The sequence below is a fragment of the Pogona vitticeps genome, chromosome 4 (assembly GCF_051106095.1).
Source record: "Pogona vitticeps strain Pit_001003342236 chromosome 4, PviZW2.1, whole genome shotgun sequence".
Lineage (NCBI taxonomy): Eukaryota > Metazoa > Chordata > Lepidosauria > Squamata > Agamidae > Pogona > Pogona vitticeps.
In genome coordinates, this window is record NC_135786.1 from 161,610,825 (window position 1) to 161,634,638 (window position 23,814).

General features: G+C 44.0%; 1 protein-coding gene and 1 long non-coding RNA gene across 3 annotated transcripts in view; both read left to right on the plus strand.

Annotated features, from left to right (window-relative positions):
* The window catches only part of LOC144589216 (uncharacterized), a 641,777-nt gene that overhangs the window by 568,950 nt on the left and 49,013 nt on the right, over positions 1-23,814 (plus strand). The gene's annotated exons all lie outside the window — the stretch shown is intronic.
* Positions 1-23,814, plus strand: part of GCNT2 (glucosaminyl (N-acetyl) transferase 2 (I blood group)) — a 49,761-nt gene that overhangs the window by 20,194 nt on the left and 5,753 nt on the right. Inside the window, exon 1 of one of the 2 annotated variants that reach the window (XM_020797129.3) lies at positions 6,583-8,001. The exons of the other annotated variant lie outside the window; for it this stretch is intronic. Within the exon in view, the coding sequence (XP_020652788.3) occupies positions 7,044-8,001 (958 nt within the window). The 5' untranslated portion in view covers positions 6,583-7,043. Of the gene's footprint in view, positions 1-6,582; positions 8,002-23,814 lie in introns of those variants that run through there. 2 annotated transcript variants of the gene reach the window in all.

Sequence of the window (23,814 nt, forward strand, 5' to 3'; positions counted from 1 at the left end):
TATTACATCATTGCTAATAACATAACATTAACTAAGGGTTGTTTAGCAAGATAAAAGAGGAGTCTGTTTTGTCTGTCAAAGAAATCAGAACTGAATAAAAAGGTCAGATAGATTCAATTCGTGACTAGATTTTTCTGAGCAAACAAGTTCAACAACATGATCTTTTCAGCGGCTGCAGCCATGAATCAGGCATAGCTTGAGTGGCATGTTCTTTACTCTTATGTTTATCATTACTATGAACAAATGTGTGTTAACTATTTGAGTCCGTTTAGGAAGCCTTAAGTGAAAGTAGGGGGAGGGGAAAGCTACATAAACTAAACTACTACCAAGAGGACTGAGACCTTTTGTATAAATCAAGTAGCTGGAAACACTCTGGTTCCTGTTCAAAGATAGGTCAGATTTCTACCTTCTCATGTAACACATCTTGTTTTTCAAAGAAAACAATGAAATGTTACCTAATCAGGGACACCTCATCTTCTTTGCTGAAAAGTATGGTAGTGGATCTGCATTGCTAATTTGGAATATCAAATAACAGAAACGAAATGCAACCGTTCGGATTTGCCCCAACACTCAGTAATACTACTAGGGCACATCTGCATTACAGATGCATAACAGATGCAAAACGATTGTTATTTTGATAATAAACTGGCCCTATGGTTTAGAACCAGTGTGGTATAATGAATACAGGACTAGGACTCAGGAAATCTGCTGCATGTTACTGTTTGTTCAACACCAGAACTAGTTTGTGTGTGTGCCTTTTGTATGCTGCACTCTCTGGGTCAAGTAACGTTTCCCACAGGGATCAGGGAAAGCAAGGAGCCACCATTACAATTGCAGAGGACAGGATGATATATGGAGTGAGTAGACATAAATTATGTCATGGGAGGGGAGTAGAAAATAGAGTACTGGTTACCCTCCTACCCCCAAAAAACTGTCCCAACTCAAATGACCTGGATAGCCTCGATAAACCCCTGGGTTGAAACTGAGTTGCTAAATGCCAGGTTAGTGAAAGGTAAGACAACCAACATCCAGGATTTGATCCTGGATGAACATACTGACCTGGTGTGCATTACAGAGACCTGGCTGGATAAAGCTGGGAGTGTTAAGTCTTTCTCAGCTTTGTCTACCTGGTTTGTAACAGCAAGCCGGACTTTGGGGACGGAGAGGAGAAGTTGCAATAGTCTACCAAAATTCAATCACCTTACCAGGTATGTACCTTGTCCCACAAGCTGCTGTACCTGACAGTGAGTGTCTGAGACACAATAGGAATTTTGTTGGTGTAGTGCTCATCCCACTGCACAATTCTACTTACCTCAGCTTGTCTCAGGTGTGGTGTTGCAATCAGGTTGGCGTGTTGTGCTGAGGGACTTCAACATCCATGTAGAAACCTATTTGTCAGGACTTCATGTCTCCCACGACGACCATGGGGCTGTCCCCAGTCATATCTGGCCCCACTCAAGTTGCAGGGAAAACTCCTGGTTTTCTCCATTTTAGGATGGGTCTTGAAAGTAATACTTTACAGTGGCTCCAAACTTTCCTGGATGATCAAACTCAGAAGGTGGTGTTAAGGAACCTTGTTTGACACCCTGGCCATTCATTGGCTTGTGGTGTCCCCCAGGGTGCAGTTCTGTCCCTTATGTGATTCTACGTCTACAGGAAGCCACTGGGAAAGGTTGTTTGGGATTCGTTGCTATCAGTGTGCTGATTACACTCAACTCTGCTTCCCCATATCATTCCAAGAACCTGTTCTGTGCCTAGGCCAGTGCTCGTTGTCAGTAATGGACTGGAAGAGGGATAACAAACTGGAACTTCATCCAGATAAGACAGAGGCACTCCTGGTCCGTTACAAAACAAATCAGGGATAGGGATAGGGATCCGTCCTGTTACACTCCCCCTGAAATGTCAGGCTCACAGCTTAGCAGTGCTCCTGGACTCAACCATGAACTTAGATGCCCAAGTCTCAGAGGTGGCCAGGAATGCTTTTGCATACTTAAAGCTGTTATGCCAGCTGCACCAATTCCTGGAGGCATCTGATTTATCCATGGAGACACATTCGTTAGTTACATCTTATCTAAACTATAGTCATGCACTCTATGTGGGGCGGCCTTTGAAGAATGTTCAGAGATTTCAGCTGCTTCAGCATGACTGCTGACTAGTGCTGGTTACAGGCAGCATGTAACTCCCTTACTACAACAGCTTCCACTGGCTGCCAGTCTTTTTCCAGGCTCAATTCAAAGTGATTAGTTATTACCTATACAGCCCTCTACAGCTTGAGTTCAAGCTATCTGAAGTACTGCATCACCCCACATAGCCTACTCTGCTTTTAAGATCTTGTGGGAAGGTATTTCTCTCAGATCCACCCCCTTACAAAGCTCATTTGGGGAGGACACACAAGAGGGCCTTCTCAGTGGCTGCTCCAAGGCACTGAGCTTGAGAAGCCAGCTTGATCCCCTCTCTCTTGTCCATTCTTTTAAGACAAGCTTTTCTCTTCGGCTCTTCCCCCCCCCTTTCCCCCCTCTTTTAAAAATTAATATATAACAAAATATAACAAAAACATGATTAAGGCAGGCTTTTAAGCAATAAGTGATGGTTTAGAGAATGCTCCATTTTTTTAAAATTTAGATTTTTAAAAAATAAAGTTAAAATTCTTTTGAACGTTGCCCAATGTTTAGTTGTTTTTTTAATATAAAGGTTTTTTTACATAAAGTTTTGTACAGTATTTTAAACTTATTATTGTTATGATTTTAAGTGTTTTGAGATATGTAGAGTCCCCTATGGAGAGAAAAGCAGCATACAAATAAAAAAAAACACAATAAAATGAGCCAGTGTGGTGTGGTGGTTAGTGTTGAACTAAAACTCAAGAGACCTATGTTCAAATCTCAACTTAGCCATGAAACTCGATGGATGAAATTTGGCCTGTCACAATATTTCAGTCTGACCTTCCTCTCAGAATTTCTGTGAAAAAAAAGGGGATGGAGGAGAGACATGCATGCCGCCTTCAGCTAAAAGGAGGAAAGGTGGGATGTTAATCTAAGAAACAATATTGATGTAGACACGTGGCTGCTACTTGCATCAGGAGGGACGTTTCCCCCTTGTGAATCCCACAAGGGCAAATAGCAACCTCAGGGGTCTGTTAGGGACCTGATCCGAGACTGGGACCATGACATCAGCCAAGAGTTAAAGCCCTGATTTTTTTGCATACAGTTGTACCAAATCTAGGCTGAGTTTGCCCCATGGTTGTCATTTACTTACAAATAATCACAAACAAATATGTTTCATATGTCATTCTGGAAGTACATCTGATATAGCTTTTATTGCCACATTTACTTGATCTACATCAGGGGTCTCAAACATGTGGCCCAGAGGCCATTTGCGGCCCCGCTGGATGATAGTTTCTGACCCCCGCCTTGCCTGCCCCCCCTGAAGCGCCCACGCAACCTCTGCTGTCAAGAGTCAAAAAAAGCCTCGCCTTGCTCACCAGCTCTCTCCCAAGACAGCGCCTCTTGCACCCTCCATCCAGAACTGCAGACTGCCTGCCAGCCCGCCTGTAAAATTTACCCCGCTAGGCGGTTGCCGGCACTCCCTCCCTTCTCAGGTTCTTCATCCTGCTGCTGGTGGTGATAGTGAAGTATGAGCCAGAGGGGGTCGTGGCCGGCGATGAGGGCTCACCCCCCCCCTCCACAGAGCCCCAGCCAGGATAAGGAAACTCCTGGGCAGCTTCCTCGGGCTCTTGCTCTGCTTGGCAGAAGATCTGATGCAGCCCAGCCTCACATAGACTCTGCCTCCAGTGGCCCCCAGGTAGATTGAGTTTGAGACCCCTGATCTACATAGTGCAAGATTTTGAAATGTGGGGTTTCGTTCTTTCATTTTGCTTTGCCATATATTCTGTTTGGCTGGCAAACGAAAAGGAGCTTGCACTGGAATTCCCTCAAGTTCACACATACTATGCTCTGCCTAACACAAAAAATTCTAAATCTCAGCAGTGACAGAGCTGTAAATAATTTCATTTGCACAATTGCTGGTCAGGTTTCAAAAAAATCATAACAGCACTGAAACCACAATCTGACTAGAACAACAGACAATGTTGGGTAACAAGTATTGTGGATTCGAATTTCAATCAAATAAGCTAGCGGGTACATGCTGCAAGGAACCAGGAAGATGAGTTTGGATTCCAGGCAAGTTCCGGACTTGGGACTTTGCCAGACCTAAATATTTTTGTAAAGTTTGACAGTACAGGAACATTGTACTGATGACCTTTATAAAAATACGAATAGTGTTTAACATTCTTTCTCTATGAGAAGTCCGAGTCAGTTCTGAAATATTATTTCTTTGCACAACATCAGGGATACAAAAGCCACATCTGAGCAGACATGTTTTAATTGCAAATATACACAACGAGCAGCAGAATGAACAAAAAAAATAGACCCCCAACCTCAAAAAAGGATATGGTTTATGCTGACTCATCATAGTGAAAGGGGAAGAGATCAGTGGTCGTTTTTCTTCTATTACAGTAGAATTAGGCTAGGGAAGTATGGATAATCAAGCCAGGAGGAGATTTACGCATCATGGAGGGATACAATGGTGCATAACTAGCAGCTGCCTTTATTGAACCGAATTTGTGCACATCATTTTGAGTATGGGCAAACAGAGGAAATTATCACTTAGGTATGGAAAGCATAAAGTCAGGTTCTCTAAACTGGCCTTGCTAGGCAGGAAAGTTGGAGCAGCAAATAAAAAGGGTAGTTTGGGATCTAACAGATCCTTGGGGGACCTCTACAGAGACAGGGGAAAAACAAGAGTTCATTCCTATAGAAATATTTGAAAAATGATCAAACCATCATACTTTTCTTGGTTTATAACATCTGTGCCCAGGCTGGAAACTGTAGTCCCAAAAATAACTTTCTCATCTTCTGGATTACAAAGGAAGCAGGAAAGGAGACCAAGACTTCTACAGTCAATAAAAGGGGCTGATGTCATCTTCCATTAACACTGGAGACTTTAAGGCTACATAAGACTACATTTACCAGATAGCAAGCTGTTCTTTACCATAGATTTTACTTGCAGATAATAATCTCCATTTAAAAAGAGGTGGGGGGGGAAGTTGCTGAGTACGCTGGGATTTGATTGCTTACGTTATTTTACAAAATGTAACAGGGCCTTCTCCTCTGTCTTGGGTAACTGCAGATTTGAGATCATTCCATTTATCTCCAAACAGGAAGTGTGCATAGCTCATGTTAGGTGTATGAACACTTTTAACATAGCTCCGTTCTTTAAAAACCTGTGGGTGTGAATGCCCAACATAGGGAGGACTCTGGAGAGGAGCAAGGGTTTAGTACAAGCAGTAATTAGCAGGTGTGTGGATTTTTAAAAGAATCCAAAGCTGTTTTTAGTTCATGTTCTCATCTTCAAGATTTAGTATCCTGCATGTTATGGACAGACCAGTTGTTCTAAAAAGAACTAAACTGTTGGAGAACTAGGATTATGCAATTGAACAACATTATTACTATTACTATTATTTTATTAGTAAAATTTAGTGTCCAAACCCCCCATTTTTTAAAAAAAAACATTCTGGTAATTTCTATTTACCTTTTTCTCTTTTTCTTTTTTTCTCTTTGTTTCTTTGTTTCTTTGTTTCTTTGTTTCTTTCTTTCTAAAACAAAGGGACTGAAAGCGTCTTATGCAGCCAGTGGTGCAGTCAAAATTTTGACTCCCCATCGCCCAACCCATACTGATGTTTTATGTACCCACATGTATTACAAAATACAGTGAGCTGCGCAGAGAAAGCAAAACTCACTTGTAAACAGATAATAATATCAAAAGTCTTGGTTCCTTTGCTTTGAGATGCCAACTGGTTCAAGGACTTCCAGAGAGGAAGCCTAATTTTAATGCTTGTCTTCCCCAATGTCTAGATCCGGATTCAGTATCGCTGCTTACAGATGAAGAGATTTTTGACTTGCAGCTAAAAAGGAAATTTGCGTTTCAATAGAGGCTGATGAGAGGTGGGAATGCTGAATGACTAGCAACCCTTTGTTAAACCAACCCAAACGACCAGCTGTAGAACCTGAATCCTACATCTCTGTCTTGAGCCAGCAACCCCCATTTTGAAACTTGTCTTTGACAAAAGAACCTGGCAGGCCAAACTTTTCGGGACTTTTAATTCCTGTTTTTTTTTCTGCCCCATCGACAGCTCTGCAGTGCCTAGCCTGAAGCAGACGCGCAGCTGTCCAAAGCTAGCGAAGGTGTGCGATTTTTCTTTTTCAGAGAGCTCCTGAATGCATCTCTCCCCCTTGCCTCCGGATGATGCTGACAGGGGAGCAGCTCTATACTGTGCCTAAGGATACCGCTCATTGGCACATTGCCAGGAAAAGGGTAGTCTGGGATCTAACAGTGAGCGACCCAAGGGAAGGACTCTCTTTCCAACTAAGTGCTTAACTTTGCGCGCGCAGCTCAAGTCGCCTCCGCTCGAGGTCACCACGCCGGGTGTCCTTGCGCGCGGGGCGTCTCCCGGCTACTCCGGGGACGAGAGAGGATTTAGTACAAGCAACGGGGAGGGGAAGGGGAGGGGAGGGGGCGGGAGAGCCGGGCGGCTCACGGCCAATCACCGGCCACTTTCCTACGCTAACAAGCCTATTGGGCGTCGCGCCGGGGCTAAGGCGCCGATTTTCGGGGGACGCGGCGGCGGCGGCGAAGGGCTTCCTCGGCCGGGAGGAGCGCGCTACCGCGGCGGGCGGGGAGCTCGGCGGGGCTGGCGGGTGAGCCGCGGCGGAGCGCTAGCGGCGAAGAAGGCGCTGCCGTAGCAACCCGCGGAGGTCCCCGCACCCACCTTAGGAGAGCCTGCCCGCCGGCGGCTGAAAGGAGCCCGGCGTGGCGCAGCGGAGAGGCCCGCGGCATGCCCCCCTCGGAGCCGGCAGGCGGCGGCGGCAGCAGCACTAAGGAGGCGTCGGCGTCGGGCGATCGGCGGCAAGGCAGCCCCGTTAGATACGGCTGCTGTGGCCGCCGTCGCTGTTGTTGATCTCTCTCTTCCTGCCCCCGGCGTAGCAACGATGCTGCCTCTGAAGCCTCCGTACCTGTTGGCGCTCCTTCTCCTCAGCGGCCTGGCGGCTCTGCTGGTTTTGTTCCAGAGCCAGCCTCGCCCGCCGCCCTCCCCAGACCTTCAGCGGCGGCGGGGGCGGCGGCCGCCTGGCCCGCCTCGGGGAGGCGATCTCCTCCGGCCCGCCTGCGACGCTCTGCTCAAGGGGGAGAAAGCCTTCGTCTGGGGGAGCCCCCTCGGGACCTCCTTCGGGCGATCGCCCTCCTGCCCGGATTACCTGCGGGAGAGTCACTACCTCACGGAGGCCCTGTCGGCCGAAGAAGCCGCTTTCCCCGTCGCCTACATCGTGACCCTGCACAAGGACTTCGCGACGTTTGAGCGGATCTTCCGCGCCTTCTACGCGCCCCACAACGTCTACTGCATCCACGTGGACGAGAAGGCCCCCGCCGAGTACCGGCAGGATGTGGAGAGCCTGGTCGAGTGCTTTCCCAACGCTTTCCTCGTCTCCAAAGCCGAGCCGGTCATCTATGCCGGGATCTCGCGGCTCCAGGCCGATCTGAACTGCCTGAAGGACCTCCTGGGGCACGGGATCCGGTGGACCTACGTGCTCAACATGTGCGGGCAAGACTTCCCCTTGAGGACCAACAAGGAGATCGTCCAGCACCTGAAGGGGTTCAAAGGGAAAAACATCACCCCGGGGGTGCTCCCGCCGCCTCCCATCCAAGTCCGGACCAAATACGTCTACAAGGAGCACATCGGCAAAGAGGCCTCCTACATGAAAAGGACCTCGGCCCTGAAGTCGCCCCCGCCCCACAATCTGACCATCTACTTCGGCTCGGCTTACGTGGCCCTCACCCGGCCCTTCGTGGAGTTCCTGTTCAGGGACAAGCGGGCCCTGGATTTGCTCGAGTGGTCGAAGGACACCTACAGCCCCGACGAACATTTTTGGGTGACGCTCAATAGGATCCCAGGTAGGTCGCCGGAGGGCCTTCCAGAGGTCGGTGGTTCGGGTTTGGTGTCAAAGAGGTGCAGGTTTCTCCCGAGATGGTGCAAGGCAAGATCTGTTTGCTAAGGGCATTTCCAGACTGGGCATTTTTGGCATATGATTCATGACACCTACTCCGCACTTCCCTCTACATTCCAGAGGCCCCTTGTTCTATGGAGCAAAATCTTGCACAGCTTTTGGACCTTTTCTTCTCCTTGTTTCATTCTCCATTTTTTCCAAGAAAAATCTAGGGAGTCGCTGGCTGGATGCAAACTAGCAATGCTGGATTGATTTAGTGGCACAAGATTCTCAAATACTATCTCAGTGTCCTTTCCAAATTCAAAGTAAGGCCAACTTTAATGTAGCAGAATGTTTTTCAAAGTCCTCCACCTAAGAGTTTTTCTGGGAACTCTTGGCAGACTATAGCTAAGAAAGGACGTGTTTTCCCATATGGTCTGATACGATATGAATAAATGGATAGTTTGGTTTTTGACTCCAGAAGAAAATAAGTGGTGATCATTCCCAAACAATTGTATGTGGAGCAGTAGTTCCCAACCTTGGATCCCCAGCTGTTCTTGGACTACAATTCCCAGAAATCCTGGCCAGCACAGCTGGTGGCAAAGGCTTCTGGGAGTTTGTCCATGCTCTGCTGTAGACTCTTGAATTTATTCAGATATGATCTGAAGGTGACCTAGGGGTCACCAGGATGAGAGCCAGAGGAGGTGGCTCTCAGCCCGTAGCATTCCTAAATGTGGAGTGGGGAACAGATATTGTTGAAGCACAATCCTAATAGTATCTCTAATTTGGGTTGTGAGGGGTGATGGGCACTGAGGTCTCAATAGCATTGACCCGCTCTTGACCTGCTCTTAACAAAACCAGCCAGCAACAGAGTGACAAATTCAGTGTAACCCTGGGTGAACTACCCTCCACCAGCTTCATACAGGTGGGGTCTGAACTGTTGTTGAGATTGTGGTGGACAGTTAAGTGAAAATAACATCAGGTTTGTGGTGGTGAAAAAGCAGTCAAGAGAGGATGGGCAAATTCCCATGTCAGGGACTGGTAGAAAAGGAATTGGTAACAGGATTGCCTCTTTTTCTAAAAACTGTATGCAAATAAATATATGGTATGGTCATCTTTTGCAATGGTTCTTGGAATTATGGTGCCTGGAAAAGTTACAAGAAAGAGATGCCACCTGATGAAGGACTTCCCTTAGAAGAAAATGTTTATTTAAGTTTACCATATCCCACAAGTGCCCTCCAGATGTGTTCCACTATAGCCTCCATCATCCCCAGCCAACAAGAGTTTTAATCTGATGCAGTACTGGATAGCTCAGTGGTTTAGGCATCTGGCTGTGGAGCCAGAGGTTGGGAGTTTGAGTTTGATTCTCCATTATGCCTTTTTAACAGGTGGAGGGTGGGCTCCCTTCCAGCTCTGCACTTCTCAGATTGTTTTAGAAAGCCTTGCATAACACTGATTTTTGGCGTTTTCGTTCTTCTGCTAAGGGTGGAGCACTAAAACCTATTGTTTTTTAGCAGCACTTTTAGACTTACTAAAGTATCAGCACTTCAGTTACTAGTGATCCAGCAAGCATACAAGAATTGTAATGTAGATTAGTAAAGATGTCTTGTTGTTTTGATTGTAAGGAAGCCTTTCCCCACTGGAATTTCAGGTTTCTGAACTGTAATTAAGTTTCTTGGCCTCATGAGCATTTGATCTGTTTCCTGCGGGCCCCACTCTGTATGGAATATTTATGTATCTTTTTAACAACTCACCCTTTTTAGCAATTAATCAATTGAATGGATGTAGTTATTTTCATCTCCTGCACTACTAATCTGTTACAGGTCAGCATGTCTTCTGTGAGGTGTGAACTTATCTTTATTGGTATTCCATTTCTTTATTTTATCTCTTATGCACATTGTGTTATTGGCTGATTTTATCAAATCATTTATTGGGGCCTAGTTTGCTGAAACTTTAATTGTGCCAGATCTTTCCCACCCTTGGTATTTAATGAATGTGGGGAAAATTAATCCTGCTTAACATTCAAGACCTACTGTAAAAACTAGACTTTTCTCAATTTAGTTCTTCTGTAGACCTTTGCTGGCTGGATAGCTCAGTGGTTTAGGTATAGGTTGGGAGTTTGATGCCTGAGTATTCTCTATCTGGGAAACCTTGAAAAGATTCACCGTAAGTCAGAATTGATTTGACAACACCTGGCAATTATTTGCTATTATAGACTTTTGGTTAGTATAAACTAGTACAGTAGTGCCCAAAATGTAGTCCATAGGCCACCTGCAATTTCAAATCCTCCATGCACCTCTGGTTTTTTAGTCTCCCACAAATGCCCATCCCCCTCAGATTTCCATAAAAATGGCAAACCTTTTCACCCTTCCACTCTGTCCTTGTTGGCTTGTATTGGGCCCAAAGTAGCCTTTTTAAAGAAAGTGGAAAGTGTCATCACCACTTCTTTCTAAGACAGGTTATTTCTGGCTTGAAACTAGACTGGTAGATGAAATAGCCTTTAAATGGCATATGCCCTGTCCAGTGCCATTTGCCATTTGTTCTACTGTTTAAAAATCTTTTCTGGGGTGGGGTGGAGCTTTAAAGTCAGGATAGTGAGAAAATGACTCTGTGAGCCTCAAAAGTGCCCAACACAATAGACAGACTAACTTTTTATTCCAGCTTTATCTTATTTTTCTGTTTTGTTTAACATCAGAAATCCATTTTCCATTAAGGAAGAAGAAATGAAGCACATAGTGTACCTATGCATTATAATAAAATATCAGATGTGATTCATTAAAAGTCACTGAAATACAGCTTCAGTGCATGTGCTATTGTGTACAAAATACTCCAAGGAATAAATGAATTTACCTATTTTTAATGTTTAACCTTCTGGTCTTATAATGGCTGGAAAAATAATTCAGATGTTTTTAGCAAGATCAGATATGAGACTTGTTACGTTGTGGGTATCCCATCCTGCTTCCCCTGCCTGATGCCTGGATGCAATGCCCAACTCCCATCATCCATGCTTACGAACTTGACTTTATTCTTCCTTTGCATCCTTTTCTCACTTTCCATGGATATCCACAGGAGTTTTTTCTTCCAGTGGCAGGAAGGTAGAGATGCAGAATAATGTATTGTTGTAATCTGTACGCACAGCTCATGCTGCTATCACACATTCATGTATTTTCCTTAACTTCATGCTTTGTTGCTTAGAGCCATTTTCCATGACATTGGTATGTCTGTATGGAGTATCAGACAGTTCAGGGAATTAGACAAAAATAACACAGAAGAGCTTCACATGAGGCATTGTGGACTCTAGTAAAACAATGTTATTTTTAAAAGTCCAAGTACAAAATGTTGGTGAAGTTGGGAAATCACATGCACAAATACACTGAAGCAGTTATAAGAAAGTATCAGATGGTTTTGCTACAGATGCATCACTTTTGAGTTCCTGTAGTCCAAAACCAAAAATCTGTGCATTTCTATGTTTTGCCATCACTGCTGTTATCATAATGTTGACAACTCATACAAGTTGTCAGGGTTACCATGTTTTGCCATGAATGATTTCCTTCCTCTGGGTGACAAGTGAGTTGCAATGGAGTCTGCAGACAAGAGGAAGAGAAATGGCTTTGCTCAATCAGAATCTGGGGTTCTGAAAGTGTTTGGGCTGTTCTGTTAATGTTTCAGCTTGCTCTCAACTGCATGAGTCACTTTAGGAATTCTTAAGATAAAATGCAAGACAACATTATCTCCTCTCTCTTGAACAGTTTTCTGACGGTGTTTACCAATGGATAATAGATACAACAAAGGGGTTGGACAAATCAGAGATAACACTGTAATATTATTTTTAGTTTCTTTATAGTATTTATATGCCACCTTTCCCCTTAGGGAAATTGTAAGGCAACTCACAATTAAAACCATATAATAATGATATCTTAAAATACTATACAAACCATATGTTAAAAAATTAAACATTGATCAAGATTAAAAACATTTTTAAAATATTTAAACATATATAAATGTCATAAACGGAGCATTCCCTAAACCCACCACTTATTGCTTAGAGGCCTGCCTGAAAAGAAAGGTCTTTGCCTGACGATGGATAGACAAGAGGAATGTGGCTTCTCGAGGCAGTGCCTTGGAACAGCCGCTGAGAAGGCCTTCTCTTGGGTCTGCACCAAGTGAGCTCGGGAAGATGATGGAATAGAGAGAGAGGTCTCCCCAAAAGATCTTAAAAACCAAGTAGACTCACGTGGTTTAATATAATCTTACAAATAGCCTGGACCCAAGCTGCATAGGGCTTTATAGGTAATAACCAGGACTTTGAATTGCACCCACCGTGAAGACATTGTAATTTGTTCCTAGTAACCGGTGTAAACCAGCAGTCTTGACTGCAGCATTTTGAACCAGCTGAATGTTCCTAACACTCTTCAAAGGCAGCCCCAAATAGAGCACATTACAGTAAGCAGTGCAGATGAGGTGTAACTAAGGGATGTGTCACCATGGCCGGAACAGCGATCTGAGAGAATGGGCAAAACTGGTGCCCCACCTTTAACTGTGCAAAGTTCTTCCTGACCATCTCTGAAATGTGCATCCACAGGGTTGAGTCTGCAGGAGCACAGCCAAACTATGGACCTGTCTTTTCAGGGGGAATATAACTCTATCCAATACAGGCTGGATCCCTATCCCCTGATTGAGCACCTCTGTCTTATCTGGATCAAGTTTCAGTTTGTTAGCTCTCATCCAGTCCAATATTGACAACAGGCACTGGTCTGGGACCAGAACACGTTCCTTGGGATGAGATGGGAAGGAGAGGTAGAGTTGGGTGTCATTAGCATATTGATGGCAACAAACCCCAAAACCCCAGATGCCCCCAGCAGTTCCATGTAAAATAACAGCGGGGGGAGGGATGGGACATCAAAGGTCAGAGGCCAGGGTGTCGGAAAGGATTCCCCCAGCAAGACTTTTTAAGTTTGACCATCCAGGAAAGTTTGGAGCCACTATAAGACCCACCCCAGAAAGTTTCCCCATAAAGATGCCATGGTCAGGGTTAACAAAAGCTGCTGAGAGAGCCAGCAGAACCAACAAAGACACACACTCCCTGCCCTGTTCCTGGTGTACATCATCACCAAGATGACACAAAGTCATCTCTGTTCTATAACCAGGCCTGAAGCCAGTCTGAAATGGACCTAAATCATCTGCATCTTCCAGGAACATCTGGAGCTGGGATGCCCATGCATGCTTCAAAAACTTGCCCCAAAATGGAATATTGGAGACTGGCCAATAATTATCAAATATAGTGGGATTCAAGGAGGGTATTTTAAACAAAGGTCTTACTACTATTGACATGCTGGCACCCTGCTTTGCTGCAAGGAGACATTCACCACTGCCTTTAGCCGTTCAGCCAGTCTCCCTCTGGCTGTTTCTATAAGCCAGGGAGGGCAAGGGTCCAGCACACATGTGGTGGCTTTCACCTCTTCAGTGATCCTCAGGCCGCACCAGCTGAATTGTATCCATTATAATGAGACATGGAGGGACCGAAGTTATATTAACAGGACCTGTGTCAACTACAGTGTCCAAGTCAGAGCAGATCTGATGGACTTTGTTTGCAAAGTGTCACACAAACTCTTCACAGTTCAACACCAATGGTTCATTCTTCTCTTGTGGCCATCTGTGCAACAAGGCATTGACCACTGAAAAGAGATTGGCTGGACAACTCTGTGCAGATGCAATGGTGACAGAATTGCTTCTTTGCTGCCAACACTGCACCAGAGCAGGCTTTCTAATGAGCTGTAGCCTACGTTCAATCAGCTCTGCTCTGGTTTTCCCATCGTGGTCATTCTAGTCATCCTCCCCAGCCCCCTAGTAAACCACAGAGCATGTTTGACTGGGAGGGGACACTTAGAAGCAATTGTGTCGGTAGCTATTTCCCCATCCAAGAGATCTTCCAAGGCCTTGATAGGCTTGACTGCCAAGAGCCATCAGGAAGCCATCTGGATCCATCAGTCCCCTAGGGTGACCATTCCCCCTTCCATCCCTTCAGAGGCTCAGATTTCCGGTAAGCTAAACCCTACCAGGCAGAGCTCTGACCATGACAAAAAGACTAATGAGATTTCCTTCTCACCTAGATCCTTGATAGACAAAGACCTCACAACAGCAAACAAAGTCAGGCTGATACAGGGTACATCAAAGAAACCCCCTCTTCCTTATCCATCTCAGAAATATAGAGGCTTACAAAGTAAGCAATGATATGTTGCTTAATCACAAAGAGACTAACCTGAAAAGCAAGCTCACCAGCCACATCTCATATTATAAAATAAAAGCAGTGCTCAAGTACGGTGCAGAAGAATATTACTGATGGATAGTCTCAAATAATAGAAGCAAGATGTGTGCAGACTTGTGGGACTCTAGTTGGGGTTTTCCTCAACAACATAAACACACTTCTGCACTCCTCTGGTAGAAAGAAAATGTCCCAAACAGTGTGTGGTAGAAACAGGACAAATAACTGGGCTCATTGATGGAACAATTGTCTAAGCAAATATATGTCTTGACACCTGTGAAAGTTCTCTTTTTCTCTTCTTTTTGATCACAGTCGAGAGCCCCCAAATAAGAGCCCCTCCCCCACACACTCACACCAGTGCTTCTCTTTCAGAGTTGAAAGTGGACTTGTACAGGCCCTTTGCAAGCTTTTCTGTTGTTTTCAACTTCCAATCAAATAATACTCCCACAAAATCCTGTAATGTTATGCTTTGTTACAGTTGGTGCTTTGTCAGTTGCCTCCTTATGCCAAGGGAAGGAATTTGAAAGCCTCATATACCATTTAATAGACTTCGGAGGTGTGATGTCATTAAAGTGTAGTATAATTTAACTGCAACTTAAACAAGGTTTAGGGATGTGGTGGTGCTGCAGGTTAAACCGCAGAAGCCTCCTTGCTGCAAGGTCAGAAGACCTGCAGTCGTAAGATCAAATCCACATGATGGAGCGAGCCCCCATTGCTTGTCTCAGCTCCCGCAAACCTAGCAGTTCGAAAGCATGCAAAATGCAAAAATGCAAGAAGATAAATAGGTACCATCTTGGTGGGAAGGTAATGGCATTATGTGTTTAGTCGCGCTGGCCACGTGACCACGGAAGATTGTCTTCAGACAAAAAAAACACTAGCTCTATGGGTTGGAAATGGAGGTGAGCACCGCTGCCTAGAGTTGGACACAAGTGGACAAAATTGTCAAGGGGAACCTTTACCTTTTACCTAAACAAGGTTTATGAGAGCCAGGTCACTTTCTGCTCCAGGTTGGGCTGCACTTGTCACCTTCTCTCCTAATGTTTAGAAAGTTACTGAAAATGTTGCTTCATGGAGAAGGCCTTTCAATGCAACCCCGCCTGCTTCTTATGCCTCATGCTCTGCGTTCTATTTGGAAATCATGCCTATTGGGATACATTGTTTTATTTGTCTGATTGGTTTTATTTGTGATTCCATTGACCTTGTTTGTGTTTTTTATTTTACGATATTGTAAACCACCCAAAATAGTGTTTTGCACTAATGGGGTGGTATAGAAATCAGAAAGATAAGTAGATAGATTAGATAGATCAATTGATCCATAGATAGAGTAAGTTAATAAGGATTGGATTAAAATGCAGGAGACCTGGAGTCAAACCACCACTTAATCATGGAAACTTATTGGAGTTGGCAACAATAAATAAGATGTATACCCAACAAAGAACATGTTTGAAATGGGATTTGGTCATAGAACATACATAGGATATAAAGTAGCAGTTGCTTTTTGGCTCTGGGAATAAGGTATGAGTAAGGACTTCTGTCATCTCAGAAAAAGTACTTTGCTTAAGCCTCCAGGTTTCAGCCCGATTGTAACAGACCCTTTGGATGGGGTAGCGAAGATGTGGCCTTCCAGGTGTTGTTGTGGGGGAAGCAGCTTGTGTCTGTTTCTCTCTGGATTGGTGGACACAAACAGTGATGAGGAGTGGAAGGAGGGGCAGTCCAACAAACCTCCGAAGGGCCACCTGTTCCCTATCCCTGCCTTAGACACCATGCCAGGAGAACCGAAGGCCCTTTTGGAGAGCCCACACCCGTCCCCCTTGGAACAGCGGTAAGGAGAGACAAATCCTGGATTTATGGTTTTGTGAGGGGCTCCGAATCCTCTGCTAGAGATGCCTGGGACTGGAGTTCACTGGGAGTGCCATATTGCTCCCTAGGAGTGCCTCACCAAACTACAAACCCTAGGATTCCATAGCAGGAGTCCGTGGCAGAAGAAATGCTGTCAGTTCAGACATGATGGTTTTGCTAAGATCCAGGCTGAGGTCTAAATGATGAACCGCAGGTCTCAGACATTCCCAGTGATTGTGCTAGCCTCTCACACATGAAAGTTAAGTTACTGTCCACCCCCATGTATATGTCAGTAAAGCGAACTCTAACCCTAGGCAGAGTAGGAGAATCACCATGGCGGCAAAGGTTGGGGGACAGTGGTGTCAGTGTCCTAGCAGCTCTCTTCTATTGGAGGACTTGGCTCCTTACGCTATACATCTTATCCTGCCTCCCTGCTGCCAAATCAGCCTTCTTAATTGAATGTGGTGGAGGTCACTATTCCACTATAACCACTATTAAAATAAGAGAGCAACTGCCAGCTGAGCTGGCTTCTGTACATCAAATGGGGATGTTCTTGTTCTTGGCATTAAACGGAAAAATGTCTTGGGCCAGCCCTGGGTTCGGTGTGAGAAAATATTACATATCTCTGCTAGTTGCAGAAATGGGACATCTAGTAGCATGCAAACTGGACCTGAAACTTCTTAGAGCAATGTGGTTCATCCAGGAAGTGTACAGCGAGAGCATGGGCCAGACCTATGCGGGGAGAGGGGGAGCAAAGCTGCATGATGATATGTCGTAGTTGCAAGGAAGGGAATTAGCATTTGCCGTTTTTAAAAGAAGTGCAGTTCCTTTTTTGTTTGTACCTGAATTGAAATGTCAACAGAAACTTGAGATACAGACCAGACGTAAAAGCACTCTGGATTTATTGTACTTTGGCCCAAGGCATTCATGCTGAATGAAGAGACCTGGGTGACTTGAAAGTTTCCATAGAATTTTGCACCTTTGTGGTTGGGTGGATAAAGCTATTGCCACAATATGGATTTTGATGTGAGTCAAAGTTTAGAAATCATCCTGCAGTTTCATATGTGAAGCATAGTGACCTTTTAAAGAGTGTGTAAGCAAAACTGAGTCACCGCTAAACTATACAGGAAGTCAAATGTGCATGCTCAAATAGCCTGTCTCTTAATATTTTTGTGAAAGAAATAATTTGAAGGTCCATTGAGTTGAAATATGGCCATGCTCTTGTGGGAAGGGGGTATTCATATGTTCTCCCAGTAGCACTTCGCCAGTATAATTCCTCTCCCAAAGCATTTATTTGCATGAGCTCCTTTGTGAGAAAACCCTTTCTATTCTAAAACAATATGAAAGAAAGATGGTTGCTGTACTCACACCCTGCTCAACAAGGCAGCAGGAACCAATTACAGATAGTTCAGGATATTGCTGCATTAATTGTACAGGATGCAGCTATCCCTCTAAATAAAAACACACTTGAATGGAAATGAGGGATCTAGGCTGAAATGAGGGATCTAGGCTGAAATCTTGCATTTTTGTTGGCAATTCATTGTTGGTATTAAGTGTCAGCTGGTTGGATACCTCAGTGATTTCAATATCTGGCTGCCAACCCAGAGTCCAGCTCCCTGTTATGCATCCCAGGGCACACCCAGAAGGAGGGAATGGTAAACCACTTCTGAGTACTTTCTAACTAGAAAACCCTGAAAAAGTTGTCGTGAGTCAGAAGTGAATTGACAGCACATTGTTGTTGTTGTTGTTGTTGTTGTTGTTGTTGTTGTTGTTGTTGTTGTTGTTGTTGTTGTTATATTGCCAGCCAGGAAAACCATTCACACACACACACACACACACACACACACACACACACACACACACACACACACACACACACACACAGATAGAGAGAGAGAGAGAGACTCGTTATCTCAGCAATGTGAAAAAGCCTTTGTGAGAAAACAGTCAAGGAGTTTAGGGGGAAAGAATATACAAGAATAAAGGTGAAAGAACTTCAGGGATTCATGGTCACAGGGAGCAAACAGGACAAAGATACCCCACCACATGAGGATAAAAAATCAAGAAGAAAGTTACTAATTAAAGCAGGAATGGAGACCGCATACCTTTCCAGGTATTCTTGAAATACAACTCTCATCATCTCTGACCCTTGACCAAGCTAGTTGGGGCCAATAGAAATTACAATCCAACTACATTTGAAACTTCCCACCTTTCAGTTGAAACAAAGATGCATGATGGCCTTCAAGATGTTATGTTGGTTTGCAGATCCAAGCAGAACATAAAAGTCATGCTGGATCAGACCAAAAGACCTATCTTGTCCAGCATCCTGTTGACTTAATTGGTCAATCGTTGGTGAGATCCCCAATAGAACATGAGGGCAACTGCATCCTCTGTTTCATGTTTTTTAATTCCTGGCTGTTGGTTAAGCAGGGTCGGACTGAAAGGAGTTACAGTACCATACTAATTCTCCAGACAATGCCAGTCCAACATCAAGTAGATTCCCCAGCCCATTGGCTCAGTAGAATTCTAACCATTCTCAGGGACCAAGCAGCGAACACAGTGCCATTTTAAGCAGCAACAAAAGGTGCCCAGAACAAATGAGAAAAAAGATGGGGTCAAATTGGAAAACACTGGAGAACACCCAGGTGGCTAACCACTGTTTGGATTCTTCTTTTAAAAATACTGAGTGAGCAAAGCATGTGTTTTCTATTACTTCTGTTTTTATTATGTTGTAAACACCCAGAGGAGTGGTTTCCACTACAGTAGATGGTCATATAATAATATAATAAAGAAATAAGCTACATGCTCAGTGTGGAAACAGGCTTCCTAATATCCTCACCTAGTATCCTCACTAGAGTTTCACTTTTCTGTGAATTTTAAATCACTTTTTTGTGCAGTCCAATTCCTACTGATTTGGCTGGAACTTGACATTGCCTGTTGTCAGTCAGTGGCATTACTAGTATCATGAGAATTAACTGCAGCAGAGGCAAGGGAGATAATACAGTTGAGGCAGCACAAGTCTGAGGCAGATTTATGTTGCCCTATCACTTTGTATCCTGCAGGAGGAGAAGCCCTCTAAGGAGGTAATTGGGATTAGAGCACCATTTCACCTACTTGCTCTTTGAACGAGTTTCAGTTACTACAAAAACAGTGACTCTGCTGAAAATCACCTATTATGCCTCCTACTGTGTGTTTAGCCAGGTCATTCCCTGACCTTTCAAAAGTCTACAGTAACATTCCTTTAGGCAAAAATGCCTCTCCCGGCATCAATTTCATCTTCAGAGCAAAGCCATATTGTGTCTTTCAACACAGGGTATACAACCAACCTTAACGTCAACAGGAAGGAAGCATGCAACATACCCCCAAAAATGTGGTTCCTCTCCTCACACAATGCTTGGGGCTTCCAAACATGAGGCCTGATCCTTTCGGTTCCAGAAAAGCAGGGAAACCTGATCTTTTAGGTTCAGGAAAAGCAGGAAAACTAGTAGAAAGCAAAACATTCAACCTTTCAAAATGGTGTGCACAGCATAAAGTATTTCAGAACTCCCTCACCGAGTCTGGCCCAGCCACAAGCAAGGACCGTGGAGTGCTGAAGAGAGATGGGCATGAACCACTTGCTCAGTGATTTGGTGCAGTTTGTTACCTGGCCGAGCAGCTCACCACACCACCTCTGTGTTTTGGGAAGCTGCCATCCTTAAAAAGTAACCTTTGGAGCTCTGATTCTGGTAATTAGTTAATGCCCCAAATTCTATGATTATTTTAATACAGTCAACCCTCGACTTACTAACTTCCCTACTTGCGAACAATTCAACTTACGAACCACTCCGATAGTTAAATAGAATGTCACAGTCAGAGTGGGCCCATTTGGATCAATGGAACATATGCAAGAGTTAACTCACTAAATCCCCATTGATTGAATGAACCTACTCTAGCAACAGGATTCTGAGCAGTGTGTGGAAAACCTGGGACAGTATATTACTCAAGTGCCCAGCCCCTTTTTCCTGAGCTTCTTTCCTTGATCTCAAATGTACCCCAAGGGCACCCAGTGTTCAGACCATTGTGAACACATACCTGAGGAAGGGCAGAGTGAACCCACTGTTCTTCTAATGATACCCTTTGGCCAACAGCAGGGGCTTGTGAAATTCACACTGGCTGGAAAGACAAGTTAGTCTTATCTGGAGCTTCTGTTTTCATTGTTTCACCTTCTGCACCTCAGGCTATTTCACAATCTTCAAAAATGACAGTAGCATCATAGGTGAGAACATCCTGTGTGATCAGGAAATGCCCAGATCTTTATATACAAGTGATATTCACCTTACCATTTTATAAGCTGTTAAGTGCACTTGCTTGTATCTATTAGTAGAAGGGGGGAAAAGCAACTTTATGTAACTCAAAGAAACAAAGTAAGCATCTTTGTGATCCCTAATAGCCATCACCTCCCCCTCTCCTCCACTGCCTTACAGTTCTTTGGCATAAAAGCACACAAGTACAAAGTTCTTCGAAACTGTTTTTACTGTGATCAGATTTTGAAGAGAACAAATGTGGTATAGTGGATAGAGTGACAGACTAGGACTCAGGAAACCTGGATTCAAATCCCCTCACCCCTGCCAGCCATGGAAACTCACTGGGAGATAGCCTGAAATGTCCTACATATCTTGAAAGCTTGCAATTAAGGCTGCCATATGTCAGCTGTGACTTAATGGCATGTAGCAACAAGAGGTCCAAATGATTTGTCTGAGGGTTCTAAGTAATGCTAAAGCAAGAATTCGCCACAGGTTGGATCTGCATTTTCAGGTCACAGAAGGAGAATGGGCATTTACACCCCCAGAAACAGGGAAGAAATTCTAGTGTATGTATTTATTTTCAGAGATGAGGGATTGCTGATAGAAGTGGTGGTGGTGGTGTTTGGCTTCCTCCTTACAGTATTTCCTTGCTTAAACAAATTTGTCAGCTGTAATTGAACCTGATTTTCTTGACCATCAGAAGTCTTATATATAACCCTTGTTCAGATGATGAATAGGGAGACAGTAGAAGGAAATCAATCCCTTTGACTTTCCATTGAAACATTTCTGCATGCAGATGCTATTGTACAAATATCCAGAAATTTCTTCTACTAGATGTGATTTAGGAAGCATGCAGATAACTTTAAAAAAACATCCCCCTAGTAAATTAATGAAAGTACTAGTGTGTGACTTTAAAAGTATGGGCTGAAAATAAATAAACAGCAATATAATTCACAGTTCACAATGTACTTATTGTCTGAGCTCACAGTATCACAAAATAGCAAATAATGCGCTTATGACATTAAAAAGTCAGATCCGTGTAGAAAAAAGCCACACAAATTTTCCATTCAGATATATGATACAGCCTTTACCTTTGCACTCAGCGGCCGACTCAAAACACCTATGAAATGACTGACTTCAGCTCTCTCTTTGGTTAATCCAGCTACTTCTGGGGTTGCCCTCTTAGAAGCTGTGACACTGCCTCTGTGCACCCATCAGAGGAGGCAGGGCTAGGAAGCCAGGACACCCTTAGAAGAATCTATGCTGCCAAACTGCAAAGCAGAGGTTTGTGCCTATCTAGTTAGATGGGGATTTTCTTCTTTCACCCGCTACACACACTGTTTGCCAAGCATGAAAAAAAAATGTTTTTCTTATTTTTAAAGCTACAACTAAGTTTGAAAAATTGACAAGAATGAAGAATTAAGCTAGTTCCTCAGTTCTTTGGGAACAACGGGTTCTCTCTCTCTCTTTCCAGTGCTCTTTACATTCTTCCTGCAAATGTTATCAACTGATAATAGAATGAGCTGGGGGTGGGGGTGCTGGCAGGAACCTGGCTGATAGTAAAACAAAACAAGAAGTAGTTGAATCAAACTAACAAACAAACATGAATTCCTCCAGGTTGCAAGAGATTTCAATCCAGTTAAAGCAGAAGTGGCCAAAATGCAGCCTTTTTCAGCCCCAGCCAGACCTCACCTCCTCTTTTTCCAGAAAAAAATAAAATAGGTTGCAAATCATGGAAACCTCCAGGAATATTTATTCACTCTTAGCTGCTACACCAGCTGGTTCATGTGGAATATTTTATAGGACTGAGGAATGTGGAGCAAATCTTCCTTATATGGAGCCCTCATATGTGCTTTGAGGACCACGATTCTGTCATGAATTGCAGCGCTTTTCAACTTCCTCTCCAACTTCAGTTGAGATTCACAACTGTGTTGACCATAAAGAAGCAAAGGAATTCTTCAAAGCAGTTGACACCATTTGTGGTCCCCAAATGGGCATATCATATCTCCAAGCCTTCTGGGCACTTAGGATCATCAGAGGAGAACCTTCTCTTGGAACCAGTGGAGACAAGGTTGAGAGGGACATGAGGAAAGGAGATTAGCTTGGCCCTCTCCCCTTCATCCTTCTGCCGACAGCTGAAGATCCACCTTTTCAGGCAGACTTTTAACAGTCATGACTGAGTTCCTGAATGCCATTATTTAGTTAAGATCATTTTTTTAACATTTTATATGTTTTTAGTTATTCAAGGTATTTTTATGCTTTATAACTTAATTGTTTTTAATGTATAACTTACTGTGTTTTTAATTCCATTCTTTTTAATACTGTGAGCTGCCTTGAGTCCCCTTCTTGGGAGAAAGGTCGCCTATAAATAAGGGAGGCTGAGTGGGTGGGCGGGCAGGCAGGCCCCCCTCAGCTCCCCATCAAGGAGAAGTCACAGATTTTGCAAATATAAGCTGAACATTTTCACAATGTGTTGAACAGGCCATGTTAAATTAGTTAGCAAGGTAATCTTAACCTCTGCACAACATTCACTAAAGCTTTTGATATGGTGTGCAGAGAAGATTTGTAGAAAAGCATGGGAAAACGTGGATTTCCTGAGAAATTCACATACTGTATACCATTTGAGAATTACATGATGGGTTGCAAGTTCATGATATCAATAATAGCATCGTCTCTGATCCCTTTCCCATCACAAACAGTGTAAAACAAGGCTATTTTCTTGCTCCAGCTCTTTCCAGTCTTATGTTTCCTGCGATTCTCTGGGACACCTCCAGGGAAGATTATCCTGGTCTGGACCTTCGATATTGCACTGATGGAAGTGTCAATCTGTGGCAACTGCATGCAGTAACTAAAGTCTCATTTTGACCACTACATGAGCTTTTGTTTGCTGATGATTGTATTCTGAATGCAACCACACTTCTGGTTATGCAAACATTTTCTTCCACGAGTACAAACAAGTTAATCTCTGGTCCAGTAAACAATAATGTACTGTATTGATAGTGGACTTCTCTTTCATGGAAGGAGCCTCAATGATTGCAAGTGATTTATTTTCTCCTGTCTGACTTTCCAGTTCAACTGATGAATACTTTGCTCTTTACTTTGCTCTTGAGCAAACCCAGGATGGCACACAGCATTCTTGGGCTAAAGCCAGGACTTATTTGTTCACATGCTCCAGCCAATAATCCTATCAGTGATGCTGCTGGACCAGCTGCATGAGGCAGCATCTTGCTTGCACTGCTGATATAAGAACTATTTGTGCCTACACTGCTGGATTCACCCACACCATCATTTTTATACTCAAGGAAATAGGAATGGAAATGCCATGGAGTCCAGCTGCCCAGGCCCAATGGGCAGTTTTAGTCAGCACTGCCTACTGGAGATTCAGTATGTAGGGAGT